Raw genomic sequence first — 24,261 nt, forward strand, 5'->3', positions numbered from 1 at the left:
AGTGTATGATAAAACAACTCTTAACATCTACTCAGAGTATACAGATCAATCACTTAATGGCAAGCACAGCACAAAGGTGCTCGCACTGCCCCAACATGTTTTATCTATAGCTGACAGGACAATGTAACAGTTAACCCAGCAGAGATTTGTTTGTTTGGATTTGGATTTATTGCCTTATCAGCTTCTCAGACTATTTCATGGCAAGATTCACATAAAATATAAGCTGATTTATTATTTTATGAAAATGTAAGTGATGAAGACAGTAGTGCGAAAGTTAAAGGGATATAAGAATTATAGATAACATAATAGCATGGTCTTAGTAAACCAGCAGGGATCCCTTTGCCAGTGTTCAAAAGAGTGCACACTTAATAGATATTATTACAATGTAGTAAGATTCGCTTGATTTTTGACATCCATAAATAGAGAAAGTAAAACTGCGCACAGCTGGATATGTATTCAGTTTAACACAATTAAATCTTAACATCTGATTTGGTCAAATAAGTTTACCAGGCATAGTACACACACACACACACAATAATACAAGACATAAGCAATTAAGCCAAACACAGTTTTGCCAAGACAGATCAAGACAGAAAAAAAAAAAGACATGGTCTTTGGGTGGGTTGGGGGATATAACGCACCTGGAGACTGAAGAATTGCTACAACCTCGCTATGACCCCTCTCCCTGGCCTTGTCCAGGGGAGTTTTGCCATCTTCATCCCTCAGATCAGGGTTGGCTCCATGGCGTAGTAATGTCTTACAGAATTAACAAAGGAAAAAAAAAAAAAACAGTCGTTTAAAAATGTGCCTTAAAATATAGACCAAAAAAAAAGAAAAATTAAAATATGGACCAAAAGAAATTTAAGAATTACATCTTCTGCTACCTTGGCTACTTGTGGTCTTCCAAAACAGGCAGCATAATGCAGGGATGAAGATCTTTGGCCTCTGTTGACATCTGCACCTCTCTCACACAAAAACTCCACCTAGGAGCAGAGTACAGTTGAGCAATGACATTTACCTGGTTATCCTGGCCCAAGTGGAATCAGGTTAAAAAAAAAAAAAAAAAAATTATATATATATATATATATATATATATATTTCTTTACAAGCATTAAGCTTAATGATACATGGTATTCATAGCTGTTTTCATTGTTTTTAAGTTTTACAATCCTGATCAGTTTCTTATCAGTTATTCTTTTATGCAAATGTTTACCTGTCCTAAATAAAACCAAATCATGCTTATGCATATGCACCACTCTCATTCTGTTCCCCTTCTGACCATCTTCATTTACGCACAGACAAACCCTTCAAACACCAACTGTTTAGGACTACACTATTGCACATGTGTAGTTTGCATGATGTAAATATCTACACCATGATCTACTTGACTGAAAATTCTCACCATTTCCTGTGTACCAAATGCTGAGGCCCAATTCAAAAGTGTCTGGCCCACATCGTCCATAAAATTAACTTCAAATGCTAGAAGAAAAAAAAAAAAAGTACAATTGGTTTCAAAACACAGGAACATAAGTAAAAGGACTAAAATACCTTAAACCAAATACAAATATGGACTCACCTCCAGTGTCAATGGCATCAATGAGTGCATCTGTGTCTTTGCTACGAATACAGTCGATGAGCTGGCGATGAGAGCGTTCTCCGGAGCTGTCAAGGCGTCGCAGCCCTGGGATACGGCCACCTGAACCAGCTGTGGATTTGGGCAAGGCCTTACGGCCCTCAAACAGCAAGACTAGCAACAGGTCTACCAATCGCATCGTATCCAGCACACAACGTTCGTCACCTTGCAGTGCACTCTCCATTGAGTCGGGCAGCTCTGAGCGCAACAGGTCCTAAGAAGTCGTGCAAAAGGATTTAACTAAAGCTTTTAACTCCTAATGGACTTGTATTTAATTACAGTTAGCATAAACAAGTTCCTCCTAAAGTATGAACCAATCACACTTCCAAAAAGCACTGAAATGGCTAGACCAACTATTTGTGTTTTTGCTGTACACTGAAGACAATGGGGCATTGTGTTATAAAAACCCAGGGCTTAAACCAAGTGCAGTTATTCAGTTGCCACAATTTGGAGGCACACAATTTGTATTCTGTGGTGATTTTCCTTAAATAAAAATAAATGAATAAATAAAATTTTTTAGAAAGCCACTATTGCTGTCCCTAAACTGCATAAAGCCTCAAATAAACACTCAGACATTCTGTATTTATTTGTTACCCTTGACACTATATAACAAAGTTTATGAAAGAGTGGAATTCCATTTGTGATGTGAACAAACTTACGTGTGTAACGAGCGGTGAGCCCCTGCACAAGGTGGACAGCAGGCTGACGATAGTAGACACCTGGTTGCTAAGTTTGGAGTCAGGGGCAGATGGGGCTCCTCCTGTAGATGTCCTGCCTGGTTTACAGGTGGAAGAAGGACCAGCGACTAAACCTCCTGCAGCAGCCATCCGTGATAGAAGTTCTTCACTCAGGCCATGCTTGGCCAGCGGAGCTGGATCAACCCCACGCCGTGTGAAACGATCAGCCAGAGAGGCAAAGCAGCGCAAGGCTCCATCTGAAACCTGCAATATTAAAAGATCTAGTTTTAGAGCTTAATGAGAAATTGATTATATAAACACCAGCACTCTCTGCGCATGTGTGTGTACGCTGGTACGAAGTTTGGTACACAGTAAACACCCATAATTGATTAATTCTAGCAAGGCAGTGGGTCTCAGCACTGCACAGGCAGGATTTTGTCCGTTTGATCTGGCAGACCTGGAGTATATTTTTTAACGTTAACCCAATACAGATCAGTACTTTCTATAAACTGGGCAAGGCTTTCAGTTGTAAATGAGAGCAACAAAATGCGAGACACGGTATAACTTTGAAACATGCTGCAAAAGATGCAAACATATGTAAAACAATATGTAACAGGTGGTAACGGCCGGGAGCATCATCCTTAACTCTTGTGTCGTACTGTGAGCGTGTCACAGGAGTTCCTCCCGAATGTAAACAGAGTCATTAGTTTTTTGTTTTTTTTTTTGCTTTGTTATTTTTTATTTATTTATTTATTTTTTAAATGCAACCTAAAAAACTATACTGTGGGCGTGTTACAGACAACAGTAGTCAGTGTGTACGACAGGCAGAATTGAGGGCTGACAGAACTTTGGAGCAGTGTGAGGAGCAGTAATGGTAGCATGCAACATCTAGAATTAAATAAAAACAGGTTTAGCTCCGAGAATGGTTTTTTGTTTGATCGCAACAATAAGTTGATTAAAATAAAATGTAAAAAAAATTGTAAAAAAATTATTATACAAATGTAACCACAATAACAGGTCTGTTTGCTCTGACGAAGGAATTTTTAGGGGCAGGCTATAGATCTTCCAGCACTGACAGAGAGGGAATTTTTTTAAATAAATTAAGTCTGTATGAACAACTATTATTCATTTGTTATTTTTTCAGATCATTACATATAGGCATGCATTCATTCAGTTTCATTTAAGTTTGAGGATGCACTATGGAAACATATGGTCCACGCTTGCTAATCGTTCTTGGTCACAGCACCTAAATGTGAATGTTATGGAGGTTTCAGCATCTCATGTATATACAAATTCACCAAAACGTGGGAATTAATTGTATGTGCATTTTTTTCTCTCTGACCAGGGGCTCCGTAGGATGAACAAAATTTGAATAGCACGTTCTCATGGAGCAGGAGGCTTTTCAAGCTGTGAAGGCTAAATATATAACATAACATATTCTGTTATACTACGTTGGTTAACAAACCAGATGCAGGTTTACCTGGTTTACTCCTAGGTTTACAAACAAAATGCAGATGGCGCAAGGGGGTGGGGCTGCACAGAAAGTTTAAGATAGGAGAGAGCAAACATCCACATGGCTTCAGGGGTGAAACAGGTTATGTCATGCAAACTAAATTAATATAAAGAGTGTAAAATATATAGATATACCACCCAGGACTAACTTGCACTACTACTACAGAACCTTTAAAGAATGACAAGTGTCACGGGTGTACCACGCCTCTCTTCCTCATGGTCATGGGTGTGTCTGAATGGACCAATAAGTAACCTTAACATGAAAGTGAGTTATGCCTGAATAACAGAAAGACAGCTCTTAAGGATTAATGCCACCTAAAAAGGGCTTAATATTTTCTAGTATGCTGCAGAGTTTTTTTTATGTCTCCTGTATTACCAAGACAGAATAAGCAAGAACAGTACACTCAAATTATTATTATTTTTTTTTACTAGCCACATTGGTCCGTGTGACTTAAAATGCATACATAAAAAATGTAGGAAAGATAAAAAAAAAACCACCATGCAATTGCACAACGAATTAATTTAAATTAGCCTTAATCCTTTAATCTTTTTTAATCTATAACAATAATCTACACATAAGAACTGTTTTAGAATAAATTAAAAAGATATAACTAGGCCACATAGGAACATGATTAACGCATGGTTATTAACTTGGCACAAGGGACACAAAGCACAAGTCACTCATGACATGTTACCTGGTGGTCCTCGTGCTTGAGCAGACTGGACAGGGACTCCACACAGGTCTCGAGGGACGAGTCTTGTGGCTCCATCTTACTGCAGAGCCGAGACACGACTGCCATGGCTGAGTGCAGTGTGTCCTTGTGCACCAGGTGACCACTGTCCCTAATGAAACTCAGAACACAGTTCAACCCTCCAGCCTCAAACACGGCACCAGACTCCCGCGTGCAGATCAGCTCCAACACCTACGAAAATAAAAGGCATATAACAAATTTTATATCTTACAACATTTGCCTAATATACGCAGCTACTGTTTACAGCTACTAGTCTGCACTGTTAAATTGATTATTTATTCCAACTGAACACAGTCTCATTTTAAGAATTTTTTTTTTTTAAAGATGCAGTTTAAAAAAATAATAAAATCATTATGCAAACTCAAAGCAGATCAAAGGACAAAACGGGGGGGGGGGACTCCTAATTTTATGCCTTTATAACAGTATTCACCTTGACACACTGCTCTGCTAGATCTCTGCTCGTCCTGTTGTTGAGCTCCACCACCACCAGTCTGTTACAGAGGGCCTTTATGGCTCCGTCCACCCCGACTATCCTGCGAGTGCATTCTGCCGACACATCCAGGTAATAGGTAATGGCCCGGGCAGTCACTTCGAGAACGTTGTCAGGGGCACTCTCATCCAGGAAGATCTTACAAAGGGCTGGAAGAAATGTCCTTGGAGGACACCTGAAGACAAAAGGGATAATAAAGAAAAGGAAGAGAAGATACAGAGATGCAAAAAAAGCCAAACTGACAATATTCAATGTACTACTGTAAGACCAGGAAATATAAATTATTATTTTTTTATTTTTTTAATAAAGCCATCTTAAAATGTGAAAATTTTCTGAATGAAATACTACAATGATTTTAAGAATTGGCTTAGCAATATTAGTAAGGTCTTCCACTGAAAATCCTCTTCTGGTTCACAGAAAACTTAAGTGATTTGCACTCACGTCTCAAAGCAGCGGTCCACATTATCCGACATGAGCAGGAGCATGCAGAGCTGCTCTAGGGCAATGAGTTGCATATCACGCTCATCGCCCTGCCCCATCTGCAGCCATTCCAGCAGTGTGTCCGGGTCCACATCGGCCATGACACCCAGTCACAGCTTCCGCCGGTCAGACGAGAAAGAGAGAGTATGAGCCGTCACTTGTTCTCTTGCAGGTTCATGAAGTCTTCACCTAAAGGGAAAGTGACAAAGTAAGCAAAGAGAGCACCAAACTTCAATTAATTTATGGCAAAGACCAACTCGCTTTGATACAGTAGAGCATCAAAAACACACCATCACTTGATACCAAATTTTGATACTTAAGGAGTAAATCTCAGAGACTGGGCTCATTTATGATGTATTTTGAGAGGCTTGACTTTGGTGTGTGTGTGTCAGATAACAGGGGAAAAACAAATCAAAAGTGAGATTCCATTGTTTCATCCTCGATTATCTTACCAGCACGTAATGCAATATGTACAGAATTTATTGTCCAGACTGACATGATGAAATTAAACAAACATTTGAAGGTCTGTGTGGAATAAATTTAAGAGCAGAAAGCTCCGTGATCAACTGCAAGAACAGGAAAAACAGTCATCTCCCTCTTATCAGTCAAAATTTGCCTAATATTTACCCAACAGCCATCAAAATCTCCACAAGTGTTTTCACCAAATCTCAAAACACTGAGGCAAGCACTCTGGACGGAGTGCCAGTCGATTGCACTACAGTGTGCAAGCTTAGTGGCTAAGGAACTGAGGCACTACAGGGAGCTTAGTGGTTAAGGCACTGGACTATGGTTCAGAAGGTCATAGGTTCAAACCCCACGAGCACCAAGAAGCCACAGTTGCTAACCACACAGTGTTAACCCCTACACCACAGCGCCAGTTGACCTTTATACATGTTTAATTATTAAAAGACAGCTTAAAGAGCATCGTTCATTGCTCACAGTAATTTTTCAGTTTTGTTAATATGCAGGGTGCTGAACGTGAGCGGGAAAGTTTTTTCCATTCATTCAATTTATATTATTGCAAATATCTGTGAGCTTAAGAAAGCATTCGTCACCTCTCACCTTCTCTCTTTTTAGTCAAACTAGTCAGAGATGAAGCAAAGCATGTCAGGGTCAGAACCCTCCAGTAACATGAAACACAGTGCACTGCTCAGCGTACCTTGTTTTACAAAATAAAAAAATAAAAACAACATATAAATAAAATTAAGAAGAAGAAGAAATGAATGTAAACTACTTCAATTTTCGACAAGGTAAACTTGGTTCAAAACTAAAAACCGAGAACTACAAATGTAAACTTGTTCATTTTAATGTGTGAACTTTGAAGTAGCGCTTGTGATGTGAAAACAGCACAAGACTGTTAAAATAACTTTCACCTGTGATAAACAGGTTAATTTTTTATGAATTGTTGAAATATGCTGGAACATAGAACTAATGAGCGACATAGGAAAAAGTTAAACAAACTTGGTTTTAATGGGTTCATTATGTTTTGAAATAGCTTTTAGTGTGTATATCTGCCAAGGAGCTAAAAATTAAAATGGGCCTTTTAACAAAAAAAAAAGTATCATTCATGAACTGGTATTAAGGTAATCTCTGATATTTTTTTTCAGACACCCAGCCCTTTCTACACTTAACTTCTACACCTAAACTTTCTTGTGGTTTGCCTAACTTTCACACCAATATCATAAGCAAATAAAAAAATAAAAAAAATAATGTGCATCATCTTTACATTGATAAGGCACAGACCTAAGTGAGTAAAAGATCTGGACTGAGGTAACAAAACCAACAGCGCACGGAACTAGAAATCTACTTGAACCTATTGCTTTTAAAAGGCTTTCGTAGAAAATTCAATTCGAGCATCAATTACAATTGAGCAGCATTTTACTACATCTTGGTCATCAAGGTGCTTAGGGAGGTGAAGCTATGCACAAGCCTATGATACAATACACAGGTCCGATATGCTTCCATCCTCTTAAACAGTGTACGAATCGTCACTTGCAATCGTTTAATGTTTAAAAAAAAAACAAAAAAAAAACGACTGTTGGGATGCTCTGCCTCAAGCAAGAAATTGGGATTTTGCAGAAGTATTTTACATGGTTAAAAATTCAAAACCAGGCAAAAATACAAAACAGACAATTATTGCACATTAGATTACTACAAAGATTTATATGCCTTTTATGCAAAAATATACATTTTGCTCAAGAAGGCCTAGTGCAACTTACTACGTTAGGAATGAAAAATATCTAAACAATATTTCTGCCTCAACATAAACGTATGGTGGAGAGAGGAGTAGATAACCTCGAAACTACCACTGGATTACCCTCACCTTTTTGATTCTAAAATGTACAACAAAAAAATGCAAATCGCTGAACGATGATAGGCAGAATTAAATTTTAAAAAAAAAAAAGGGATTTTTAAAACCCATATCCATTCAAACTTCTTAGGGGTCTAAAAATTTTAGCACATAAGAAACACAAATCTATATAAATATTAATTTTCAAAAGAGTATAAATGTCTTGTTAACAAGTTAAGCCACTGGCGTGAGGATGTCTCTGCATGAGCATCCTCGCCAGCTTGGCCCAAGCTTTTGCATTTGCAAATGCATTTGCTTCATCGAGATCTCCTTAAATAGGACAGCCAGTCTGGTTTAAAGGTTGCTCAAGAGGAAAAGGTATGAGGAAAGTTAGGAAACAAGAATAATTCATTCTTTCTTTCTTTTTACCGCCATGCCAGCTTCTGGCTACATTCATAACCAAAATCAGTTTCAGTTACTCAAAATAAAATAAAAAATTCATAAGATGTTTAAGTTTTTTTCACCCTTAAAGAACTTAAAAAAACTAAATTTGGATGTACTTGGTAACTTTTTCAAAAGGTGTCAGTTAAACAAATTCCTTACAGGATTAGAAGAACGACAGTTTATGAAAACATGTTTACCTGACTTTTTACCATAATAAGCATTTTGGGAAATTTTTTTTGGAGAGTAGAAATGTTAAGTAAAAAGTGTAATGATAAATATGTAATGAAATATAATCTCACCAACTGGACAGATTAAAGCACAAGTCCTTAGTGAAGAGAAGTAAAAAATAAAAAATAAAGTAAAGAAAATAGTATTATATGCACCAAATAAAAAAGTGAGTAATGAGTGATGTGTAAAGCAAATCACAAACATGTACACCATAAAACTCCGTGGATCTGACTGCTGTGTGAAGAGATTAATCCTCATCTGGATGAGTCACAAAAGCGAATACATTGCAGTCGATGTCGTCATGCTAACAGTTAACCAGGACAAGAGTTTAAAATAGTTGATTAAACCAACTAACTAACACTGTACCAGACTTGTGCTTCAACAAACAGGCCAGACTAAATGAACCAACTACTCTAATCAGCTTATCTCTCCGACAATTATTTTAATGCACCAACTTGATCCAGTAAAGTAAAGTTATATCCACCCATGACTTGAGATGAGTCGAGGTCTCACTTGCTGTTGGATTAGCAGAACGCAGGCCCACTCTGCTGTTTGGATCAGCTGTAGCTAAGATACATGACCAACACTTATTAGCAGCTCAGCCCGACAAACTGCTGTCACCTGATACAGACAGAACTAACCTCCCTCCGATTCAGCACTGCCGAACGAACATTCTGTACATTTCTTAGCTGTTAACTACATAAACACTGACTACTCGAGGCAACAGGGAGATATACGTATAATTAACTGGCGAAATATAATCAGCAGGACTGCTACTCGCCTAAGCTGGGTCATGTTAGCCAGCTAGCTAATAAAACATTTCTTCTCGCTTGTCATATAATATTTAAATACAATTTAATCTTATTAGTCTCCGAGCGAGTCTCTCTGTTGGTTCTAATGCCTTTAACCAGAGCGTCACAGACAAACTACAACTACAACAAACATGTTAGCTTGCTAAACCCGGCTAGTTTATGCTAGCTGGTTATGGTTATATTAAACTTCCAGTCTAAACACTAACACGAAGCTAATTCAGTAAACCATTAAATTAAACACTCAATTAAAACTAAAACATTCTCACCGCTAGTTAGGACCAGTGTCATGGCTGTTTAATCTAAATCTGTGGATAAACCGTGAAGCTAAACACACACAGTCACTCACACGGCCGGTGTTTACCGACAATCCGCGAGCGTAGAGTTCTGCGCGAGCGCCAGGCCTAGCCGCCTCAATCCGCCCGCGCGCACAGGAAACGCGGCCGGCTTTTCTCCTCACCGAGAGAAGCAAACTCACCGTTTAACGGAAGACACCGAGAAATCAGGACGGCTTTTAGTTCTCACCGGGAAAATCGCAGTCAGGAAACAAAACAAAACAACAACCATCAACGCTTCTTCATCCCCTTACTTCTTCTCTCACATGAACACAACGCTAAAGGTCAGAGTGAGGGGGAGACGGCAGAGAGCTCCGACTGAAATGGAGCCGTCGAGGGGAAGCAGCGCGAGGCTCCGCATCACGAGGCACAGCACAGCGTTTCTACAACCCACCACTAGGGGCGCTAACAAACACGCCGCGTCCACTTAACAGCGCCACCGACGATCTGCTGTAATCTATCAATTAAAACTTTTGATTCGTTTTAATTTGATTTTCATGTCTTTCATTTATTACTACCGGACTAAGGCGTTTTTACAAATATTAAATGTTTTGTTGACTGTAATTGAAATGATTTTTTTTAAAAAAAGGAAAGAATTACTGATTTAATATACAGGCGCATTTCAACACATTTTCATTTAGTAATTCAACTCAAAAAGTGAAACTCGTATATTATATCGATTCATTACACCCAGACTGATATATTTCAAGTGTTTTTTATTTTATTTTGATGATTATGGCCTAAGGCTATTAAAAGACTGAAATTCAATGTCTCAGGAAATTAGAATATTACTTGGGGAAAAAAACAAACAAAAAAAATTTTTTAACACAGAAATGTTGGACTACTAAAAAGTATAAACATGTACAGCACTCAATTCTTGGTCCGGGCTCATTTTGCATGGATTACTGCAGCAATGCATGGTAGTGATCAGTCACAGCACTGCTGAGGTGTTATTAGTATTATTCGACCTGGGCATAAGTTAAATCAAGATGAATGCAGTGAAACCCTGATGTGCAATTGTATGTGTGACAAAGTGACAACAGCGCAGATATAAGTAGTTATTTCTCACTCACACGCTTTAACATGTGTACAGGGTCGCAGGGTGGCCTGGAGCTATCAGGAGACTCAGGGCCAGAGGAGGGGTACACCCTAGATAGGGTGCCATTCCATTGCAGGGCGCATGAACACACACGGGATACACCTGTGGTGGCAATTAAACCCGGACCCTGGAGGTGCAAGGCAACCATGCTGCCTAGTAATTATTTCACTGAATGCAAAATAAGACAAATAATTGCTACTTATAAAATACTAGAGGTTATCTGTGACTACAGGGTAGCTATGAGCTCGGCCTGACATTTATCTTTTAGTTTTGTACTGTTCAACCTTGTAATGTCAATAACACATTAAACTTGTTGCATCCTTGGTGTGTAAGTAGATCATGTAAGGTTATGTATATTTATATTATATATCTGATAACTTGGAGACACAAAATATTAAGGAAAGAAAACACTCTCATTGCCAAAGTTAGTAGGATTAAAGCTAATATGTCATAGAGGACCAAACACTTTCTCGAGAAAAAAAAACAGCCTTGTATTCTTTTTAGTTTTTTTCCTTTTTTATTTAACTTAATGCCTAATAAGAAGATGTGACTTACAGAACCATATTTATTGTTAGTTAACATAACTTTAATTTAAACTGTTTTAGACTAGATTAGATTCTTTACAAGATTACAACTGACACTCAACAGTGCAAGATAAAGTAAAAGCATATGAAATGTGATAAGCTTCACATGCATTCTTCAAATACTGATCATCACTGGCATCAGTGCATTTCCTTATACAAGTGTTTATATAAAACATTACAAATTAAAAGCAAGGTTAAAATGACCACACATTTAATATAATGATTAATTTTGTAAATGGGCAGGACTTAACTTATATATACTTACAATACTTTAGACTCAAATGACAACGTGTTTTATTTCAATGTTACAGACAAATTTACAGACTACAGCCAATGTCAAAACATGATTCCGATCCTCCCTCTGTGTAGACACTCCTAGAGTGCATCAATAGAGCAAGCTAATAAATGATCAAGCGGTGTTAATTAAGAAAACTTATTGTGTAACTAAATAAAAATGTATCATCAAAAAGCAAAATATGCAAGGATTATAATTAGAAATACAAGAGCATAGACATTGCTTAACTAAGTTTTGAATATACTGTATGGATTCATTAAAATATTATAATGTTTAGATTTTAGATGCAACATAAGCCAGGGCAGACAGTGTGATTTATATTTATTATGTACAAGCACAGTGCTAACTCACAGTATACATTAAACTGGCCTTGCTGACGGGCTCACACCTGAGACCTCTCTGCTCACACTGCACATGTGAGGAACCAGGTAAGAAGCAAACGCTCACAGTGTACATTTAAACAGAAAACCCTTAAGGGACGGTTTTCATTAACAATTCCAATAAATTTCTATTAAAACAGGAAATTCAAAGCATCAAAGGCAATTTTTGTGTCACAAAAGATAAGAGTACAAAAAGCAATTTTACTTTGTTCAGAAACCAATCTGTTTTAGAGGTATGGAAAATCTGACCATGTCATCCCACACTAGAAGACAGCCAACACAATTTTTGTTACGCCACAAATCCAGCCGATCATCCAAGAGCCAGATACTTGGTTGATTGGATAATTAATCATGCGCCGGCACCCTGCTCACACTGCAGGTCCAAAAAAAGAAGAAGCTTTTTTTAAGCTAAAATCAGGCTGCATCCATATAGTGTCTTAGCCTTAGAGAAACTAAACAGAAATAAACCAGTTATTCTATCTTATACACTTGGCTTAAAAACAGTGTCTGCCTTATGCAACATAAACTAGTTCCACTTTCTTCTTGCATAGAATGGTTGTGCTTCATGTAACTTATTTTATATAAAATCCTCATAGAGGTTAATGCCTTATTTTTAACACATTTGCTTACATTTAAACAACAAAACAATCAACCGTTACCTTAAAACCATTAATCAGTTAAAATAACTCCTGCCCTAAACTAATATTAACACTCACAATACACTAACTCGTGGGTTTCACAGAAAGTTGGTCTTCAGTTTGATGCTTGGCACCTGGGTCTTGTCAGGCACCTGAGATTGTGTGGCCTTGGAGCTTACAATCTCTTGGTTGCCCTTGATGGCTGCCTCAAGTCGGGCCTTCATGTGTGGTGCTGAGGCCATGAAAGATTTAAAGACGGCTGGATGCTGAGGGCCGATGCGCATCAGGTCTTGCAGAGCAGACTCATGCAGAGAACATGAGGCTTCTGGAGCTGTGGCCAGAGTGTTTTCATCCAGCAGGAACGAGACTAGGATGGGCAACAGCACAGCAACCAACTGGCCACCTAAACAACACAAATATTATAAGCTAATTATGAAAAAAAACAAAAAAACAATTTATAACAAAACTTACCACACCGCTTGCATATTCCGAAAAACTCTCTACAAAACTCAACTTTAAAATGGTAAAAGGTCATGTCACGTTTGCCCCCAGTTTGACAAGAAAGATAAAAACATGCAACAAAAAAAGTTAGTCTTGGCAGGACAGTACTGGTGCACACTTTAGATATTGTTTGGTTTCTCGGATTGGAGGCACCACGAGCAGGTAATCAGAACAATGGCTATGACAATAAAATATTATATACAAAACTGAGCCCTGAAATTACAGGTATGATAAAATTTCTCTATTAAAATGGACACAGAAATTAGGTCAATAATGCTATGTAAATGAGTCACCTATATATTTTAACTAATGTTATTTACTGTAGCTATTCACATCATATTTGAATCACATCTTTGTTGAAACACACTAAAATGAAATACTGACGGTATGATTCCTGAGCAGCAAGCACTAATGCCTCCATGGCTCTGATGCCATCCTGCACTGCCTTCAGCTCAATGGCGGTCTGAGGACGGTTTTTCTCCACCTGCTGCAGCCGAGCCAACAGCTGAGTGCCCAGTCCCCTGATAAAAGACTCTGCCACCACTGTTGGGCCCTGAAACACTGAGGCTAGTAACTGGTAACACCGACTCAGTACCTAGAGAGGATAACATACACAAGTATTAAGATAAAGAAACTATCAATAGCCAAACGTACCATAAATAAAACATGTTTAATGCAGTGTTTTCCATACACTGATTAATTTGTAGTAGCCTGGCACAATATCAATACTGATAACCATATACAGATTTACTATTTTTTATTATTTAAAATAGGTAAAATTCGTTAATTGTAGAACTGATTTGCTCAACCCCTTTCTCTTACACACAAACACATAGACCATCTGTAAATCACTGTGTACCCTCTGAATTAGCTACATTAAAAATGGAAAAAAATTGGTATTAGTAAACAACATGAAAGCAACAGTTCAGGCTGGTTGTGGTGATGGTGTAACGGTATAGAGGAGTTTCTTGGAATGCCTCGGGCCCCTTAAGACCCAACTAGGTATCATTTAAATGCCACAGCCATCCTCAGTATTGTCGCTGACCCTGTTCACCTATTTATGACCACAGGATAATGAACAATATCACAAAGCTAAAATTATCTCAGGCCGGGTTCTTGAACATTACAATGAGTTTATTGTATTCAACTGGCCTCCACAGTCACCAGATCTCAATCCAGTAGAGCACCTTTGGGATGTGGTGAAACAGGAGAGTCGCTTTATGATTTGTGCAGCCCACAAACTCAAATATCATGTCAATTTGGACCAAAATCTTGAAAGGATGTTGCCAAAAACTTGTTGAATCTACACCACAAAACATTAAGGCAGTTCTAAGGGACAAATGGAGTCCACCCCTATAATAGCATGGTGTACTTAATGAAGTAGCCAGGGAGTGTGTGTTTAAATATGTGTGTGTATATACACTGCCCAAGCCAAACAAAGGTCACCATCTGGATTTAACCAAGCAAATAAGTAAAAGCTTTTCTTTGTATAATTATTGCAGTGATTAATATGTTCCAGTGGTTCAACAAGTTATTTAACCCTAACTGATGCAGTAAGTAGCTTCTTATTTCTGAAACAACTATGTCAGAAGACATATCCTGTGGTTGTGGCAAAAATGTTACCCTGTTTCAGAAGGATCAAATTATTGTCCTGCATGAAGCAAAGAAAACAACTGCTTTCCTGTTTGTGGATTTTGAGCGTGAGAGATTACTTAAATGCTTAGTGAAATCAAATTGTAGAAAAATAACAGTATTAAAATTAACAGTATTATTTGAAAAAAAGAAGTAACGTATTAAAAATAACAGCTACGTTTAATACATGTAGGAAAAGTAAGACCATGTCCACATGCACAATGTGAAAAGAATTTAAGCGATTGGGATTAAACAGCTGTGTCAAAAAACACTTATCAGGAAAGCTAATTTTGCTATGAAGCATAAAGAATAGCCTGTAGAGGACTGGAAAAAGGTTATGAGGTTTGATGGGCCCAAATTTACCCTGTTCCAGTACGATGGCTGGGTAAGAAGAGAGGCGGATAATGTAAAGCTCTAATTTTATCCAGTGTCTACCGTACAAGCCTGTGAGGGCAGTGTTATGACCTGGGGTTGCTCCTGTCGGTCAGATCTAGATTCAGAAATGTTATGTGGCCAAAAAAAATAGGTCAGCTGATGACCTAAATATACTGAATGGTACTGAAAGGCATATTCCGAATTGCTGATGCCAGGATTCATTGGGGTCAAATTGTGAAAAAGTGGTTCAGGGAGTATGAGAAATCATTTTAACACATGGATTGACCAGAACGAAGTCCAGACCTTAAACCCATTGAATATTTTTTGGATGTGCTGGAGAAGAATCTCCCATCATCAATACAAGATCTCGGAAAGAAATTAATACTGTATGACCCCTGATGGAAATTACTGTTGTGACACCACACTACCATGGCCGTAATCAAAGCAAAAGTTGGCTCAATGAAATATCTACAGTAAGTTTGCATCTTCTTTTGCCGGGTAGTGTAGATCATAATCAGATGGTAGACTATACTAAAGAAAACAAATGTATTGGTAAAAGTAAATGGTAAAATGTACTAAAGAAACAAATGTTTATTTTTTTAAAGCACAGAATCCAGATCAAATACACAGAAACAAAAGTAAAAAAAAAAAATGCACCCTGACATCTATATAACCGTATTTTGGGAATTTGTCAAATGCTCCATGTATCCCTGCTTACCATTGGGTCCTTGGACTCCAGGCTGGCCTGGAACTTTTTAATGCAGCAGGTCCTTAGTGGTTCTACACTGGTGACCTCAACACTCAAACAAAGCAGGAAGATGGTGAGTGCCGTGAGCAAAGTGATCTCAGCCACACCAGATCCTGTTGTGTCTACAAACGATAAACATCCACATCTAAGGATTTAAACATTCTTTATAAATTACATAGTTAATTTTTTTTGCTGTTTATAATTACTATGAAAATACATGAAAATATTGTCCCTTTTCACAGATAATTATTTTAAAAGCTAAACATTTTAATAACAAAAAACAATTCCACTACACTTAAAAACATACTTAACTTCTTGATTCTGATAGGTCAGAAGATATTGATAAATATTCTATAGCAATTTATAGCTATAGCTATATTTTTATTATAGCTTTTGATTCATTGATTCGTCCCTAATGAAGAGCAGAAGTGGCAGTGGCCAGGACAAGCAGTTTGACTAAAAAGGGAAGCCAGCCTCAGTTGAGTGATACAGGATAGTGCAGCAATAAAAAAAAACTTCTATAACTTCGTGGTCAAAGGTGCAATTGTTTACCAGGAAATGTGTTCAAGTTAACACGAAATGTTAACATGAAAGTCCACTTTGTTAAGGTTACTGATGGAGACTTGGGTTTTAAAACTATTAAAGTGATTGTAGCCATAAGCCAACATTGCAAAAACTCATCTCTAGTCATGGTTTATAAGAAGAACTATCCTCAAGTCACAGATGTTTTTAAGCAGACCTTATGGGGCAAATCGTCTGCAGCAGTGAATGGTCTTTATGTGGAACCAAATCATTTAGCTATTCATTTCTTGACTACTGTTCAAAAGCTTTAGAACACTTGCAAATTTCTTTTTTTTTGTTTAGTGATTTATTTTCTACATTCTACAACAATACTGGGGATTTCAAAACTATAAAATAACACATATGGGATTAGGTAATTACGTCAGATCAGCCTTTCTGTAATAGTTCTTGCAAGAACATTATTGTCAAGTGCATTTGCAAAATCCATCAAGCACCATAATGAAACTGGCTCTCATGAAGGCTGTCCCAAAAGAGCGAGACCAAAACCTACCTCTGCCGCAGACGAGAAGTTCATTTAGAGTTATCAGCCTGAAAAATGACCAATTAACAGCACCTCAGATTAGAGGCGTTATGAAGTCGTTACAGAGCAGAAGTAGCAGAAACATCTCAATATCAACTGTTCAAAGGAGATTAATGCATTTTTTGGGCGCCTTCAGCATTCCTTTACAATGTAGAAATAAATAAATATCAGGAAACCATCATGGAGTTAGAAAGAGTTCTAAAACTTTTGAACGGTAGTGTAGTTCTAAACAATTTAAGCAACTTATAACATGGCACATTTGGTGGCAGGCTTGTAAGTGCAAATGTATTGGAACAGACAGTCAAAGTAAATAATATCTGGCTCTCCTACTTGAGCCACTACTATAGCAATTCCCAAATTTTAAAAGTTTAAATCTCACATGGCCCACCCAAACCTTTAACCACATATTAACACAAACACATTTCTTTCTAACTATATTTTTATAAACAGAACAATGTTTCATGTTCAAGTGAATAATCCATTCACATACAAAATTTGTAACAAATGTTAAAACTGCTTATTCTTATTGTTATTTTATTGGTACAGGTTGTTGCATTCTATTTTTGTTTACTTATGTCTACTTTGTGGATATTTTATTTTTATTTATTACTTCATTTCATTGCTTCTTTATGATGAGGATATTGAGAGATTGAGATTCTCTTATCTTGATGATAGGAAAAATTGCTCTTTGCTGTTGGACCAGTCTCTGGCACAAGAATTTCCTCCAGGATTAATAAGTCTTGTCTTATCTGATCTCTTCTTATCAATTGTTAAGCCTGTATTGTGAATGCTTGACACTGGATAATTAAAAATGTTAATTCTAGTTTTCCATTAACAGCTTTCCGTTCGCCATTATTGGGATTATGAATTATGTTTCATCACTTAAATACATTTACAATATATGCTCTAGTTTACAAATAGGTCAGACAAATGAAAAATAACATGGAATATAAACCATATGGCTTTGTTTTATTAGTTACGATTGCTTTTTATAAAAATTCCCAATAAACAAAGTATATTTTAAACTTAATTACCAGAATGTAGTGTTGGAATTTATATAAGAAAATTGGAAGAACTGCTAAAAACTCTGGAGAGAAAAAGTGTCTGGTCATCAGTGTTCCCCCACACCAGTACTACTTATTGGGACAACAGAGTGGACTTCGGATACAAATAAAAAATGTGTGTAATTATTTTTGCTTTTTTAAACCAGATATTTATTTGACATTTTTGGATAAACGGACAATATTTTTTTAATTAATAAATGTTTATGTTATCCGACAACCCCACTGAACTTTTTCAGGAGAGCCGACTGCACCCCAAGCCCTTTGGGCCAACGTCACTGTCTGACCAAATGATCTAGTGGAAAGTTTGCCAAGAAAAGTGAAGATTATTATTCCGACTCCATATTTACTGTCATGGTTTGGAATGGCATGTTCCACAAGCAGGGCAGGTCCTATATGATAAGAAACAATGGTTGACTAAATATATTTTGTGATAACCCCAAAACAACACATGCAAAATTTGACAGCCTTACTCCCAAGAGTGGGTTTTGTCCCAAATCTTTGGAATCTGCCTTTAGAAACCTTTGGGTCTTTATACTTGCAGTTGAGGTGAATGGGTCCACTAGGGGGCAGTGTCACATAAACAACACACCTAATTTATTGAATTATACAGTGAATAAAAATAAAGGCGTGTGTTGATTAAAACAAACATGTTGATCTTCCTTGAATATTTGGTTGCACATCATTAATAACCTGATGTATTTCAAATAAAATGAAATGACCATATGATGATCAGGATCTCATGACGTCATGTAACAAAGAACACACTAAATTATAAAACAACAAAAATCACATACTTGGGTATCCAATTATGATGACTTTTAATATGAGTGGAGGTTTACCTGTGTTCCAGCACATAAGCAGTGTAACGAGAGCACAGCGCAGCAGCTGGACCCAAGCATGGCAGCTTTTCTCTACTCTGCTCATGGGAGATGAGAGGACCGTGCGTAGTGCTTGAAGTGTCCCAGACACCAGTTTTTCTGTGTCCACTCCTCCATACTCCCTTACCAACTCCCGGAGTACCCCAAGCAAGAGATACAGCACTGTGGGTAACACTGCCACACTGCCTGGAATAAAAATAAATAAATAAATAAAAAACTAATGCAGTAATGTAATATAATAAACAGACCAGAGTATAAAGAAAAACAAGAATCGTACGTGTACCTTGATTCTCTCTTCTAAAGTGTTCTGCATTCTACAGAACTTTTAAATCTGGGTACATTTTATATTTTTTGAATTACCAAGATAAAAAGAACCAGCTAGGAAGCTTTTTGCAAAATAGCACTGTTACGTCAACCCAAATTCATTATGTACAGACTTAAGCTGCAGTTCATTTTTATAACTGCATCATAACACCCTGAACTGCAAAACTGCACTTCATAGGAGGCCTGAAGTGTCTCACCGCAAAGAAATGGGAAGGCAAATTTCCAATGTGCTGTGCCTCTTAAAACGGATCAAAGGCATGTTTAAAAACATTGGTCTTCAACTGACTTTCAATATGCCCGCAATGTCTACACAGCTCATTTTCAAGGGTAAAGCCATCCACAGCCTTGTGCATGGAATTGCCAGCAGATCTTGATCCAGAGACTTTACCGGGATGTAGTGTATACAGTATATAAACACTGATCACTCAGTATATAAACACTAATAACAATAACAAGACACAAAATTAATACTGATTATCACTTACATACCAGTAAACTGACAGGATCATGGGCACACAAGGCTCACTCCCAGGGAACCAAAGCTTGCCCTGTCTGATCCCACAGAAAACTCAATGCAGTACAAATCATCATAAAAGAAAGGATCAAAACACCTAATGATCGCAAAAAAAATTACACGGGGTCCAGAACACAAAGAGTGCTAGTCTGGCTTCCAAACTCCCCAGATCCCAATACAAAGGAGCACCCATGGGATGTTCAAGACAAACAAGCCAAAGCCACTAATTGCCTCAAGTGTTTTTCATGACAGTTTATGAAGAAATCTTTGCCCAAAGTGACGCAGGATTGTATAGAGATGGTTTAATAGAAAATAGAAATAAAATTTCTGAGTGAATATTGTGGCCTAACCACAGGGAGGGACTGACCACAAAACACTGTTTACACCAGGTGGACAGTAAATTAAAGCGCAGGGAAAATATAAATAAATAAATTAAAATAGAGCTGTCGACTTTGATCATTAGTGATTCAAAGGAAGTGAATGATTCAGTGCTCTCTCTCTCACTAAATAAATAAATGCATTTGTAATTATCCATTTGGTTTCTAGGCGTTTTGGTGTCACTAAGCACTCCAATGCATTCCTGCTTTTTATGACAGTGGCCACTCCTTACCCTTATGCTATCTCTAATATCATGATTTGATTTTTTTTTTCTCAGCTGAATGATGGCCACAATCACTTTCAACGGCACCTCTTTGGACTGCATAATTAGAATTCCTATAATCAGATACTAAACACTAATTCAATAATTGAAATAAACACCAGATATTCTTCCTCTTTAATTTGTCATAACACAACCCAGAAACAGGGCACACATGGCCATTAACCTGGTTATCATCAGTCAGTTGTCTGTTTACTTTTGAGCGGGTGAAAATGAAGAGACTGTGTAAACACATTTCTTGTAAACCTCTTGAATTGAAGCTGAATGGCTACACTTTAATCACGTGTGTGACAAGTGTGTCACTTTCCAGATATTACACTGACTGTATTTTCAACAAGTCAAATCCTTTACTCTGCAAATTATCTGGATGAAGGGGCAAATACTAATAAATATAGCTTGAAAGCATACATTACAAGGCTCATTTTATGCTTCCAACTTACCCTCAGGAGAACACATGGAGGGTAACTCTGAGAGGATCCCTAAAGCCAAGGTGATTAGAGTGCAGTCGATGTCACTTAGGGATGAGACAACACATCCCTGTCCACTGGGACTGCCTGCTAGTTGAGGACTGAGCTGTGGAAGTTTCCGGAGTAGTGTGCAAAGACACAGCTGCAGGGCTCCAAACACCAAAGATTTTCCTGGAACCAGACCACCGGTGTCCCGGCCTTCACCAAACTCAGGCACCGTCTCCTTTTCAGCTGCACCATCATCCACTGAGCAAATATGGTGGAAAGTGTGTCACATTGGCAGCAAACAGTTTTGTTTTCTCTTTATCACAGCTGCACCAGCATGTGATAAAAACAGATTTGATTGCAAATTGTAAAAAAATGGTCGACTACATAAGCTTGCTTAATATTTTTGTGACATTGAGACATTAGATGCTGCACTTAGTGACTTGTAAACTGTCTACAACTATAGTGAAAGATATTTACTGCTGATTTATTTGTACTGTAGATATCTGTAGAAGTACATATCACTTTATTTAATGCAGATCATTTATGTAAAAAAAATCGTATCATCATCGTATCGTATTAATATTTCAAAGTGTTTCTACGGGCGTGCTAAAGGCTTACCCTCTGCGCTGTGACGTTTCTCTTTTACAAGCTCCTGAGTGGCACACACCACCTGCTGCACCAATTCTAACACAGCCAGTTGTATCTGGGGAGACTCTCGGGTCACAATCAGCCTGTGCAGCACTCTGAGGAGCTCCACACTCAGTGCCTACACACACACACACACACACACACACACACACACACACACACACAAACACAGAGAAAACACAACATATAAAGAATCAGAATCAGGTTGTTGTTTTTTTTGCCAAGTATGTTGACACACACGGGCTGATTCCGGCTGTTTGTGGCTCTTAAAGTACAGACCAAAATAAAACACTATACGTTTGTTATAGACAAAACACTATGTACAATAATAACACAACATTCAGTAAATATACAGATTAAAAAAGGGAAGATTAAAGGAGGAGTGTACATAAAGTGTAGATAAAGTGATTGTAGTGCAAGTAGCCGTAGTGTGCATCACATATACTCCATAAGTTAAAGGTAAAGTTATTAAACATGATTTTAAAATGTTAACACCTAAGCATTTAAATCTTAAAAAGCTGGCCAGGGGCAGTAAGCAAAAACCGACTGGAGACTGGAAACAGCTGGGACAAAATGCCCCTTTTAACCCTCAGGTTTTGAGGCTTTTCCATCAGGCATTTCTGTTGAACAAACCAAGTGGGAAAAAGTTTGTTTTTCAGATACACACAATATATTATACATACATTTAAGTAAATTTATTTAAAATGTCATCCTCAATGTTTAGCAAATGCACTTGACAATACTGTTCTTGCAAGCACTGTTCCAGAACAGCTGGATGCCATGTGTGTTATTTAATAGTTTTAAAATCTTCTGTATTGTTCAGGAATGTAGAAAAAAAAAACAAAAAAAAAAAACAATGAATTTAAAAGGTGCAAAAATCCAAAGTCCACTTTTGACTGGTACTGTTTATAGGCAAGTATGAGGAAACAGTATGCTTACAATGTTGCTGGTTTGAGAATGCATGGTTTAACAGGAAATATATTTTGGCACTTAGAAGTATTTCTACCTTACTATTTCCTGAACCAAAATATGTTCTGTCAAACTAACTTATCACCTAAAAACACAAAGCATAAACAATAAAAACACATTTGATTACCTTTAATTTGGAGTATTCCGTTACCACTGGGTTATTAAAGCATGCATATGTATCACCATTTGTGGAAAACAGGCTAACAATAGTAAACTAACAATTCTAAAAAAAAACAAAAAAAAAACATGAGCTCTATTTTAGTGTAATTAGATGTATGCAGAACTACCTGATCATTGCCCACTTTGGAACGGGCCCAAGGCACTTCAAGTAAAGCATGCAGTGCGTGAAGACAGGAGATGATGTTTTCCATTTGACCTTGAGAGTGAGGTGAACACAGAAACTCCACGCTGATGCCTATAAACACCAAACCCCAAAAATATCTTAATCTTATTCAATAATTTTAATTAAAAAAAATGTGTTTACTTAGGACAACTTCATTGGACAACAAATGAAAATAACTTTGCAGTATAACATGTTTACTATGCATTATGTATATAAGGGTGCTGCATAAAACATGAAAAAGATCTCTCTATGTACAGCGAGATATGAAATTTCATTCCGTGCCATTTTCCAACCTAGAATGAGGTTGAGACGCTCAACGCTGATGTCCTCTTGGGACTTTGTGTAATCCCGGGTAGCGGACTGGCCCATCGAGGTGGGAGTTACAGGTCTGGAGAGGTTGCCCGGCCCCTCATCAGTCATTATAAATTCACTGCTGTTGAGCCAGAGTGCTGTGGCATGGAGGATGGGAGCCCAGGAGCTGCAGTAATACTGACGTGCCTGCTCCAGTGCTTCTGCTGTGTAGAATGAGCCACCTGAGTCAAGAGGAAAGCAAGTTACTTAACACAACCTCAGAACAATATTTAACTACTTGAAAGCTTCAGAAGTTACATGTAAATATGATATACTGTAAGCTATGATATTGGTTTGTACATTCATCATGATGTCTACAAATTCATATTTAAAAGAAGCATAACACTAGATAATAGGTATAAGTAATAACTTAAGTGATGACTTAAAATCTTTTAAGATCCAGTTTTTCATAGAAATATGAATTCATATTTTAAGAAATGCATTACAACTACAAATAGTGTGACACTGGCATAGCAGAATGATATGAGCACTTACCATGGAAATACTGCAAACATGTTAAAAAACCTCTAACCACAAATGAAAAGGTCTAGACAAAATGAATATACTAATGAACAGTTTGATTGTATAACCTCTGTTCTCCATCACAACTAACCCTGTTTCTCAGCTGTGACAAAGTCTACTATTAAATAATAAAATATTTTTTTAATACAAAATTTTTTTTTTCAAAAACCTAGCTTCCACTAGTCAATATTAAGTGATTTGTCAATAATGACCTGTGGATGGTAACTGCTTGGCATAGTCTGGAGGTAGAGTAAGCACTGCATGGTCCTGCAGTGCCGCCAGCCACAGGCAGCTCAGTGTGCCAAGCTCACCCTGCACCAGTTTTAGCAGCCCTTCAGCTTCACCTTTATCAGCAACATCCTCTTGCTTTCTGTGCCTGCTGTTTTTCACTGCAACGATATATACCTGCAATGAAATTTGCACAGAAAAATACTTGTTACTTGTAAACAATATTCTAATGTTACATTTTTTTTATTCACATGAAAACAAATTACAAATCTTTAATCTACTTCAATCTTTCATCACAGTAGG

The 24,261-nt window shown here is 37.5% G+C and overlaps 2 protein-coding genes across 10 annotated transcripts in view; both read right to left on the reverse strand.

Annotated features, from left to right (window-relative positions):
* The window catches only part of hectd1 (HECT domain containing 1), a 36,494-nt gene extending 26,484 nt beyond the window's left edge, over positions 1 to 10,010 (reverse strand). For 5 of the 7 annotated variants that reach the window (XM_053509655.1, XM_053509657.1, XM_053509654.1 and 2 more), the window contains exons 1-9: positions 9,794 to 10,010; positions 5,506 to 5,733; positions 5,005 to 5,239; positions 4,518 to 4,745; positions 2,293 to 2,574; positions 1,577 to 1,847; positions 1,403 to 1,479; positions 885 to 983; positions 642 to 756 (exon numbers count right to left, since the gene is read on the reverse strand). In XM_053509655.1, the coding sequence (XP_053365630.1) occupies positions 642 to 756; positions 885 to 983; positions 1,403 to 1,479; positions 1,577 to 1,847; positions 2,293 to 2,574; positions 4,518 to 4,745; positions 5,005 to 5,239; positions 5,506 to 5,645 (1,447 nt within the window). In that variant the 5' untranslated portion in view covers positions 5,646 to 5,733; positions 9,794 to 10,010. Of the gene's footprint in view, positions 1 to 641; positions 757 to 884; positions 984 to 1,402; positions 1,480 to 1,576; positions 1,848 to 2,292; positions 2,575 to 4,517; positions 4,746 to 5,004; positions 5,240 to 5,505; positions 5,734 to 9,679; positions 9,771 to 9,793 lie in introns of those variants that run through there. The other 2 variants (XM_053509652.1, XM_053509653.1) reach the window with 2 other exon arrangements.
* Positions 10,011 to 11,603: 1,593 nt separating this feature from the next.
* Positions 11,604 to 24,261, reverse strand: part of heatr5a (HEAT repeat containing 5a) — a 52,172-nt gene continuing 39,514 nt past the window's right edge. For 2 of the 3 annotated variants that reach the window (XM_053509832.1, XM_053509831.1), the window contains 9 exons: positions 23,943 to 24,135; positions 23,151 to 23,390; positions 22,802 to 22,929; positions 21,516 to 21,663; positions 20,883 to 21,155; positions 18,908 to 19,132; positions 15,873 to 16,024; positions 13,532 to 13,742; positions 11,604 to 13,049 (listed from right to left, as the gene is read on the reverse strand). In XM_053509832.1, the coding sequence (XP_053365807.1) occupies positions 12,745 to 13,049; positions 13,532 to 13,742; positions 15,873 to 16,024; positions 18,908 to 19,132; positions 20,883 to 21,155; positions 21,516 to 21,663; positions 22,802 to 22,929; positions 23,151 to 23,390; positions 23,943 to 24,135 (1,875 nt within the window). In that variant the 3' untranslated portion in view covers positions 11,604 to 12,744. Of the gene's footprint in view, positions 13,050 to 13,531; positions 13,743 to 15,872; positions 16,025 to 17,995; positions 18,458 to 18,907; positions 19,133 to 20,882; positions 21,156 to 21,515; positions 21,664 to 22,801; positions 22,930 to 23,150; positions 23,391 to 23,942; positions 24,136 to 24,261 lie in introns of those variants that run through there. The other variant, XM_053509833.1, reaches the window with a different exon arrangement.

This window comes from Clarias gariepinus, chromosome 13, assembly GCF_024256425.1.
Source record: "Clarias gariepinus isolate MV-2021 ecotype Netherlands chromosome 13, CGAR_prim_01v2, whole genome shotgun sequence".
NCBI classification, from domain to species: Eukaryota; Metazoa; Chordata; class Actinopteri; order Siluriformes; family Clariidae; genus Clarias; species Clarias gariepinus.